The 10,289-nt window shown below is 41.5% G+C and overlaps 2 protein-coding genes across 4 annotated transcripts; one reads left to right on the forward strand and one right to left on the reverse strand.

Annotated features, from left to right (window-relative positions):
* Positions 1 to 277: 277 nt before the first annotated feature.
* On the reverse strand, positions 278 to 5,621 carry LOC109518930 (protein ABHD8-like). Its single transcript, XM_019875119.1, has 5 exons — positions 5,338 to 5,621; positions 2,871 to 3,685; positions 1,883 to 2,053; positions 1,457 to 1,673; positions 278 to 1,298 (listed from the first exon to the last, which is right to left on the reverse strand). Exons 2-5 carry the CDS (start codon positions 3,674 to 3,676, stop codon positions 1,086 to 1,088), a joined length of 1,407 nt encoding a protein of 468 aa, XP_019730678.1. The 5' UTR covers positions 3,677 to 3,685; positions 5,338 to 5,621; the 3' UTR covers positions 278 to 1,085.
* An 82-nt stretch (positions 5,622 to 5,703) lies between these two features.
* Positions 5,704 to 7,911, forward strand: mrpl34 (mitochondrial ribosomal protein L34). 3 transcript variants are annotated; one of them, XM_019875120.1, is made up of 3 exons: positions 5,704 to 5,813; positions 5,948 to 5,998; positions 7,379 to 7,911. In XM_019875120.1, exons 1-3 carry the CDS (start codon positions 5,719 to 5,721, stop codon positions 7,683 to 7,685), a joined length of 453 nt encoding a protein of 150 aa, XP_019730679.1. In that variant the 5' UTR covers positions 5,704 to 5,718; the 3' UTR covers positions 7,686 to 7,911. The 3 variants fall into 3 exon arrangements, with proteins under 3 accessions (XP_019730679.1, XP_019730680.1, XP_019730681.1); XM_019875121.1 differs by lacking the exon at positions 5,948 to 5,998; XM_019875122.1 differs by lacking the exons at positions 5,704 to 5,813; positions 5,948 to 5,998 and adding an exon at positions 6,345 to 6,696.
* The last annotated feature ends 2,378 nt before the right edge of the window (positions 7,912 to 10,289 follow it).

Here is a 10,289-nt window from a genome sequence, read left to right on the forward strand (position 1 = left end):
GTGCTGAATTCACTCAATTTAAGTAGAAAAAAAGTGGTAAAAAAAAAAAATAATTATCGGGATCCAAATGATTTATTTCGTGCAACCACTTGACGAAAAAAAATGGAGTGAATTGAACAACATTTGATCTCATTGCAGATACAGAGAGAGACAGCAAAATGCACAGGGTAAGACGCACAAATGCAGCGCCTCAACATTTTCCTTTGGATATTGTATAATATAAAATACTGAAGAAATTCATTTGCTTATATTCTTTATATACAGCATGTTCTATATATTCATGCAACTATGTGGTCGATAACATATAGACACACAGTCTTTTGGTTGCCGGGCGGAATCCTCGCAAAACCATCATTTTTCCTGTTAACTTGTAAAAATAGCAGACCCACGTGGGGCTGACCAATGGTATCCATTTCTGCAAAAATATGAACCTGACCAAATTTAGACAATGATTTCCGTCCGACAGCGATTTGTGGACAATCTGTGGAAATGAGACCAATTTAAACAGCAACAGCTCGTTGAACCTTCGTCAAAAATAGAATACAATGTGCAGTATATGAGATCGAATATACAGTATGTCTGGGTATGTCCGTACTATAAGGAAACTTTGCATAATTTCTATCGCATCCCACAACCGTCCATCCAGGATTTCCACTGGACCAATTTTGAACGTGTAAATCTTCGCATCTGCAGCGTTTCACACAATATAAAAGACGCAAGCAAGGAAATCCACACGTTTCCCGACTTTTGCGCGTTGTCGTTGTTTTCCGAGAAACACCACACACCTTTTCGTGACCTCCAGTTGTGCGCATAAAAATAGGACGAAATAAAAACGCACGACTTTGTATTTGCATCAGTTCCTCTCGTCTTTTATGCCCATCCATTGTTCTCTGGCTTGGCTGCGTGCCAGTATTCCATCTTTATCTTCGAGCACCAGCGGCCGCCCTCATCCTTGAGACGTGGCCTTTTTTATGTAACAGCTCTCAGCCCAGAAGCAGCCTGAAGAACATCTTGACAACAGCCACAAAAAAGGGCCGTCTGCCTAATTCCTTGACAAGAACCCCCCGCCCCCGAATCCTTGTCGGTTATTTGTCTGCGGTCTTGCTGATTCTCAGCGTGTGGAGAGCGTCACTGAATGCGACGCACTTCTCGCTGTCTGTCTTGCTGCAGACTTTTTTGGACACGTCGGGCTCCCATAGAAAGAACTCGTGAAGGAGGGTGTTGACAGTGTCGGGACACTCCATCATCACCATGTGACTTCCTTCCTCGATGACTTTTAGGAAAGCAAATAGGAGGATCTAAAAACAGGGAGGCAAGATGAATGTCAGGAATTAAGTCATTCATTCATTCATTCATTTCCTGATCTGCTTTATCCTCACAAGGGTCATGGGGGGGGTGCTGGAGCCTATATCAGCTGTTGTATTTGAGGTTCACCCGGTGTGCGGACGCAATTTACCTCTGCCATGCGTTGGTCTTCATCCATGGGTACAAACTTGTCACACATGCCGTGAACCAGAAGGATGGGTACTGTGAGCTCAGCATGGTAGACCTCATCGCCCTCAGGCCAGTATTGGCCGCTCATCATGGCGCGCAGTACGAATGGAGACACGTTGAAGGCGTTGCCCTGCTTCAACAGCTGCTTCTCTTTGGCACCCTGATGGGCAAATCCAGCTCTGGATTTTGAGAAAAGAAAATAAGAGAATCGGAATTAGACTTGGTGACCAGGCAAATATGAATGCGGCGTTTGCACCAGGTATTGTATATACGTGACCGGAATATGCGATTCAATGTAAACTTCAGAAGTGACACTTTATGTGTCAAAATATATTTCTTTCACATCCCCACTTTGTTTCTTGTCTAATTTTGGTGCCGGCGAACTTACTTGAGGAAACTCCAGGCCAAGCATGGGGAGAGACAATGGAGGACGCACGATGGCAGTTGGAAGATGGAACAGAGGCTGGGCTCCAAGGCGGTGGGACCACCTCCGTTGATCATAACCACTTTGTGGACCAGGTCAGGATATTCGTGGGCCAGGAATGTGCAGAACGACACTCTGTAAAACGTAGCGTCAAAATGTTAGCGACGAAAATGACCTGGTTTGAAATTAAACTAAGCAATCACTTTTAGGAGGTCAGACACCTTTTGCAAGGCTTTATTTTATGGAGCAGTTAAGATCAGTTTTCAAACTTTTCCAAGGCAACTTAGGGAGTATTTAGGAGGTTTTAAGTGTATTTCGGTAGTTTTTTACGGATTTTTGTATATTTTATGAGTATTTTGAAAAATTGGGATGATCTAGGTGTAGCACGTGGATTTCATAAGAAACATGCTGTGGTAAAGTAGTAGAAGTTTTTTTTTTTTCATTTTAGATGTGCGGCTCCCAGTGTTTTCTTTTCCGTGGAAACCGGGTTCAAATGGCTCTTTCGGTGTCAAAGGTTGCCGACCGCTGATCTAGGTGAATTCCAGCAATTATTTAGTAGATTTTAATAGTATTTGTGTAACCTTTGGGGAGTTTTTCATAAATCTAAGAGCATTTAGCTAACTTTTAGCTCCTTCGCTGCCATTGACGGCTATAGACGTCAAAGATTCATTTTAACTGGGCTTCCATTGATTGAGGATTTCAGTATTTTTAAGAGTATTTAGTCAACATTCAGGAAGTATTTGAGGACATCCAAGAGTGTTTCGGTTATATTGTGTGTGAGCACCTGGGCCTACTATACAGCTGTATTCTAATGTTGGTTATGGAGGTGGTACTTGGAGAGCCAAGTATTACTAGAGGCGGGACTTGTAAAAAGTTTGAGAACCACTGCTCTACACAGTATGGCTTGGATTTTCACATATTCAGGCTTCACTAAAATCATGTCAGTACTCACCCATAAGAGTGGCCAATTAGAATGTTGCGTTTCCGGGCATATCTCTTGAAGATGGCGCGCAGGTCCTCCGCCAGGGCGTAAAAAGTGTACGCCGCTGCAATCTGCGGGGCCGTGCTGGCTCCGTGCCCCGCCAGGTCCGGCGCGATGACCTCATAGCCCAGCCTCGAGAAGAAGTCCAGTTGGCTGCTCCATATGTCCAACGAGCCTCCGACACCGTGCACAAAGAACAGCGCCACATCCGAGTGCGTCCCTTTGCAGCTTGAGATCACCCTCTTGGAGTCGATCAGCACGGTGCGCTTGGGCTTCCGGCGTCGGCGGCGAGGAGGCGGGGCGGGCTTTTGCTCACCAGGAGGCGGAAGAACAGGAGGGGGGACGGGGTTGGGATCCGGAGAAGAGGCCAATTCTTTGTAGTCAGCCAGTTCCACCTCGACGGTACTGCACGGCTCCAGATCGCCATCCTGACACTGAAGAATCTCAGAGTGCAAAACATCGCCAAGGTTCTCAATCACCAGCTGGCCGTTGCGATACACCGTGATCTTCCTCTTGCAGTGGACACCGCTGCCAGTGTCGGTGTCATTTTTAGGCACGTCGTGATCAGCGTCTTTCCGCTCCTGGGCCGCGACGTGATCGTCGCTTTCGACAGGCTGACGCTCGGGAACGATGTGACGCACTCGCAGGACTCGTCCGGGTTTCACCTCCACAAACTCAAAACCATCGGAGGGCACCGTGGACTCCAATGGCAAAACTAGACGAGCGGCCTTTCCAGTTAGGCAGCAAAGTATTCCTTCTGTGATAGTGGTCAGCATGGTGACTTCCTGCATAAATAACAAACTGCACGTGATTTTTCTTGAAAAATATAGAACAGAAACAAAGGCAGTAAAAACCCATCCGTGGGACCGCATACAGTACATGGTGCATCGTGATATTAAGATAATAAATGGAGGACTGTCTATCCGAAATGTGACCAAGTGTCGCAATCATGCCTTCAAAAAAGAAACACGCATTGTCCCTTATAATTTTAGCCGACAGCAATAGATTGGAAATGCCATTCAACGGCCATGCATGATAACACAATAAGTTAAAAACTTCCCACTTCTTTCCGCTGATGAGGAGAGACAAAAATCTTACTGGATGGAACTTGATATGTGAAGATACACAAGCAAGTAAGACGTTGCTTTCATATATTACATAAGCATACTCTTTGTCTCTAGGAAACAGTGAGAAGAGTCTTCTTTCGTTTCCAGGTAACCAATTGAGTAAAAGACAGTTCTAAGGGAACCCTCTTATTGAAACTAACCTCTGCATAAGACACAAAATGTGATTAAATTGGCATTTCATTTTGTATACTCATGATGAATTGAATAGATACTCTACTTGAAACCAATTTGGACATTACGTTTCAGATGTAAGAAAGCATGAAGGACAGGCTGGACGTTTAGTACCTAAAACCTTCAGTGGGGTCTTACCTGAATGAATGTAGATCTTATACCGCCACAATAACATCAAAATTATTGTAACCATCAATACGAAACAAAACCGCAATGTAACAGCGTGCAACTGTGCTACTGTACACATCTGGAGTGGTTCACAATCCATATCTATCCAATAACATACAAAACATAAAACCAAATTAAACACATCAATTTCACCAGGTATTTTGATGTTTAACTTATTTTGCTGCAATCGTTTTTCCATACCAACGAGTGTCACTGCGCTCATTCACCAAGTCAAAGCAAGCCAGGAGGAAAGAGTGTGGAAAAGACAAGAGAATGTCCAACATTCGAGATCATCACTGGCTGCAATGTCTAACATTATATCACCTCAAAAATGTACCTCACAGGCATCAAAATGCCGTTTCAGTGCAACTACCCTGCTGACCTACTCTCGATAAATCCCACTCATCAACCCTCCAAACAAACAGACTGAAAGATGTCCTGTCTGCACTGCAGAATATTTAGGTTGATTCGTCTGCCTGTTGGTACACCGTGTGCTGCTTTTTTTTTTTTTTTTTAATTATCCCTACAGCGTGGATGGACACATATGTTGCAGCCTGGCGCGGTTTGGCACCAAATGTTTGCATTTTCAGTTATGCGTAACGTTAATTGACTTTTTCCTGATGCCAATAAATCTTGCAACAATCCTGTTAAACGTGCATATCTGTGATGACTCAACAACAACGGCGCCGCGTCTCTTAACCGCATACAATCAACGCATTGAATTGAGTTTATTTCATGATTGCACTGTACATGATAAAGACGAAAAGGACAAATTCCACATCACAGCGTGCAGGGCGAATTATTTTTTAAATGATTGATTCATAGTTTTTTTTTTTTTTTTTTTTTTTTTTTTTTTTTGCGTCACTACAGAGCGGGTGCATGTACTGTTTATTGTTGCAAATGACTTACTGCACAGAAGAAAGCACCATATAATACTGCAGGTTAGAATATATCATATGCTATGTTCTTACCTGCTGCTCAGATTGATGAAGGTGTTTGGAAGTCAACCAGATGACCGCCGAGGGCCGACAAAACCATGCATTTGATGCTGCAAAACAGTCAAAATCCCATCAGCATTCTGAGACGCCTCGAAAATGATTCGAAAGGATCATATATCGTGCATGCATAAAAATGCACAATTTGAATTGTGGTAAATGCTCATCACGAAATAATAATAATAATAATAAAAATGGCAATGTTTTTTTTTTCTTCCCCTTTCTCAGCATCAGTCACTGCGCACCAAGGCAGAAGTACCACCCAGCTCAATTGCCCCTCTCTGCGCAGGGCCGGCTTCCCTCCTGACAGGCAGCAAAAAGAGCCGATAAGATCGAGTCATATGCTCAGCTGGTCCAATGGGAGGGCGATTTGTTCTTGTTGCCAAGGCTTGGCAAAAGCAGGGCAACCTTTCTTCCGCTTGGCTGCAAGTCACGGAAAACGACTTGGAGGAGTAAGCAAAGCCGCCATGAGACTTGTGGTTTGCTCATTCTACAAATGAACGCTTGGTTGATTCGAAACGAGTATCTCGTGTGTCTGTATTTATTTTTATTTTTTTTAAATCTGCTGCACTTCAATGACCATTAGATTGGGAAGTGTCGGCTTCGTTGGTCTTCCTACGATGCGTCAACTCCAGTGGTGGGATGTAAATACTTCGTTGCTGTTATTAAGTAGATTTTTCATATATCTGTACTTTGCTCAGAGATGGCAGAATTACCCAATATGTGAATTTATGGGATTAGTATAGACACTTTGTGTAAAAAGAAACTATCTAGTAAAAGTGTAACTATCGCCACTAATTCTAGTCATTAAGAGCTGACAAAAGTACTCATAACATATGCTCATATTCAGGATTTAGATTGAAATATGATATGTGTAATAAATATTTTAGCAAAATAGGAGTACTGATTAAAATCCTTTCTTTATTACATACTTTTAAACGCACTTAACCACAAAATTAAAAACACATTTCTACTGTCAGTTTTTACAATATCCTTTTTGATAACCTGGCACGAAGGAACTTAGTAGGAACAAATCAAATATCGCATTAAGCAATGTAATGTTTACTTCGTTAATGTCACCACAGTATATACTGCACACACAATTACAAAGGCTGGTTGCAGATCAGATGTTGTTTATGCCGTAGCATCTCCGGAGCTGCAGGCGGCGCCATTTCACCACTAACTTGAATACTCACGTCTGCAACTACACTGCGTATGTAGAAGAAGAGCCGTGACATTCAACGTTCACATGCCTCTGCAATCTTGCTAACTTATCAAAATGAATATTATACTCACATCTTTTTTGCGTTTGCGCGGAATAACCAATCTAAACAGGTAATAAAGCACCCCATTTCTTTCCTGTAAATGGAGCATGTCGACCTATTACTTTGACGAAGAAGCGTAGTTTGATTCTCGCAGCCTTGCTTTTTGACGCTGTGGAATCGATGTTTGGGCAAAATGCTTTCGGGAAGTAAGGTGACCAATTTTTCATAAAACATTAAGATTTACAGCAGTGCAGTTCGACACCGCTTGCCATTTATGTCCACCTTGTTTTCCTTTTTTGGAACCATGTTCGGAGATTTGCTAAGTATCTTGTTCCGATTGTGCATATTTCTCAGTCTTAAAATATATTGATTATATACTCACTGTATTAAAAAAATGCCCCTCTTGTCTCTAACATGACCACTTCGGCCAACTGAAACCCATGTAAACAACTTAAAAAATCTTGCTATTAACAGATGGAATCATAATTTTGGTCAAATGGATTTTAAACTCAAAACCAAAATACTGTATATCAAAAATAACTATAAATCCTGATGTTCTAGAAAAAAAAATGTCAAGACGTTGTCGAAATCAGCCTCGGAAAATACATTTACAAACACACAAAGCCATCTCTGATTAAAATTTGCCGTTGACTAATGTACTGCCACTTATTTATTCCACAAGAAAATGATAAAATTGTGTTGATGATGAAGAATCTTGACAGTACTGTATTTTCTTCTTTTACCTCCGCTAGCATGCCAGCAGTAAATGGGAAGTCTCACCTCCGATTGTTTAGCAACTGGCTTATCCCCAGAGCTGCTGCAGATCAGCAGATGTCTGCAAGCGGACCGCTTTCTTCCCAAGCTGAGGGCGCTGGAATCTTCCGGCAGTTTCCGTGGCAATGCCAGCAGGTGCGGACAAAGAAAAGAGGAACCGAGTATCAGCCCAAAAATCTGAAACGCAAGAGGACCCACGGGTGGATCAAGAGGCTGAGCACACAAGGTGGAATTGAAGTGATCCTGCGGCGAATGTTGAAGGGACGCAAATCGCTCTCGCACTGAACGTGTTGGAGAGCAGGACTTCGGAGACTATCTTGTTCTGTAATTCTGGAGGTGTTAGCAAGCCCTTAAGAACTTGTGTATTGTGTGGCTTGGTCATTCCATCGGTGATGGGTGGGGGGCATTGAAACTGGCCTTCAGAAAACGAGTGGCAGTTGCCTTGAGAAGTACTGTAAGTCGTTTCTTTCACCAAGTATGAATGAATGATTTATTAAATTACTCTCAATCACTTTGTGGCAATTCAGTTATTTCTTCCAACACCACACGGGAACCCTGGAGCTGACATTCAAACTGAGGACGTCACTGCGATGCAGACGTGATAATGCAGCTTCTAAGGTTTAGAAGTTTAGACTAGTGTTTACAATCTAAATTCTAGTCGACTAAGCTGCCACACATATGAACAAATTTGACAAAATCTGTTATTTCAACATAACATTAAGTCAGTTAAAGTTGTAAACAATACTGTACTTTGAGAGTTCACATCAATCTTATGTTTAATTATTTTGTCTTGCCTGCTTAAAAAATCTACTTTTTTTCCTTTTTGAGATATTTGCATCTATAAAAACTTGCACAAAACAGATTTTACTCTGTTGCAATTTGTAGGTATGAAATAACTGAATGTGTTACATATTGTTTTTAATGAAAACCTGATGTGCTAGAGAAAAAAATATCTGAAAGGAAATAATCCTCAAATGTTTCCTTGGATCTCTGAATTAAAAAAATGTTGTCAACATTTGTTGATCGGTGTAATTTTCGCGTGGCTGTTTTTCCTGTCTCCACACTGAAACCGGTGGCTTTCCCTCGATGATCTCGCGAGATTTAAATAAACATCTTCGTCGAATTGAAAATAACTAAAGGTTACATGTAAAATATGTTGAATGATGTGAAAAGTCATCCAAAAGTATTTTCAAGCCTTCGTCAGACTATCAGTTGTCTTGTCATTAAAGTTAGAAAAAGAAAAAAAAAAGGCGGACTAATCCAAAATGACACTGTTGTCCTCAAGTAATTACTTTATATCGGTGTGTATTTTTGTTCATTAAATTTCAATGCAAGACCATAGTATTCTTTGTGTTCCTACTTATTAAGCTAACGAGTTTTAGGATGAAAACGTGCGTTGTGTGGCGACTTTTGCCTTTTGAAACACCCCCCCCCCACTCCCTTTGATAATAAAATGAATGAAACCTCCCATCTAAATTAGTCAAGATGACGTTATTTGACGACTCTTTCAACTTTTGCCGCTATTCTTTCATGTTACGTTCACATCAAAGACAGAGGGGCGTTATATCGAAGCAAGGTTTAATGTTGCCTTTCCTAAGCATTTTTAAGCAGCTACAATATATACACACACTGGGCACTGACTACTGTATTGTTAATTTTTCACGACTACATCAACTCGTTTGATCTAAGAGTCACGTTTCCAGATGGATTTCTTGAAGGAGCTTCCCGTCTTTGACAAAAACAACTTCGGCAAGTTTCAGGCAGACTCTGTAAGTAAATTAGCTCTAGGGTCAATGTTTCCCAACCTTTATTGAGCTATATGAGAAAAATCTCACGGCACACTACTAAACAAAAACGTCAATTGGGTTTGGCTAATTCATTGTACCATATCCTATTTCGTGAACGAGCATTTCAAGGCGGAAGTCAAATTAAATATTTTCTCTACAATATGTTCTATGTCTCACCACTAGTCTAAACATGGTATTATGATCGACATTGCACTTGTGGAATAAGAATTAAGTAGAAAAATCAACCCATTTTGTCCTCTACTGCCACTTGCGGTCGAGTGAAATTGACGCCACAGTGCCCACAGGCTGGGTGTTAAAGACCTGTGAAGTGAATTCAAAGATTTGTTTCAAACTACATGAAACATGTTTGAATATAATTGTTCAAAACATGTGCAGAGACTGAGGACTGCTCTCGCAGTAAACTTCTTTTTTTTTGACCTTTTAAATTCTCAATTTTTTTTCAATTGCACCTGACTAAAAACCGGAGTGGGACTAAATGTGGGTGGAGCTAAACGCATGACTGAACTGTTCGACGAAAATGGCCGAAATGGCAATTCTAACGTCCATTCAGCATGGGCAGAATGTCGAGCAATGGCGCATGTCCAGCCTTGCCTTGTCATTTATAACATCAGGGTCTTGGTGCATGTTTTGTGTGTGTGTGTGTGTGTCTGTGTGTGTGTGTGCGTGTGTGTGTGTGTGTGTGTGTGTGTGTGTGTCGGGCACAGGCCTGCTTGTGGGTATATCTAACTGTATGTTACGGGAGTGGTAGGGTCCTCTTATGTTGTATTTTTGAGTTCAAAAGTTGTGGATCATTTGAAGTCATTTGTGCCCAACAATTTGTAGAGCAATGTAATTTTTGCTTTGATGTAATTACTGAAGTGTTTTTTTGTTTTGTAGAATCATCAGTTTGCTGTCTATATTCCAACCCAGGATTATCCATCAAAGCAGAGTGAGTGCATTTGACTGGGATCAAACTTCACTGTCTTGTTGATGTCAAGTTCTGTGACAAAACCTTATCAAGTATCAAGTACAACTTTATTGTCAAATGTGCTGTATGTACAACACTTACTTGTGCCTTTTGGCTATTTCTCACACAATTTTG

This window comes from Hippocampus comes, unplaced genomic scaffold (genome assembly GCF_001891065.2).
Source record: "Hippocampus comes isolate QL1 unplaced genomic scaffold, H_comes_QL1_v1.1 scaffold20, whole genome shotgun sequence".
Taxonomy (NCBI): domain Eukaryota; kingdom Metazoa; phylum Chordata; class Actinopteri; order Syngnathiformes; family Syngnathidae; genus Hippocampus; species Hippocampus comes.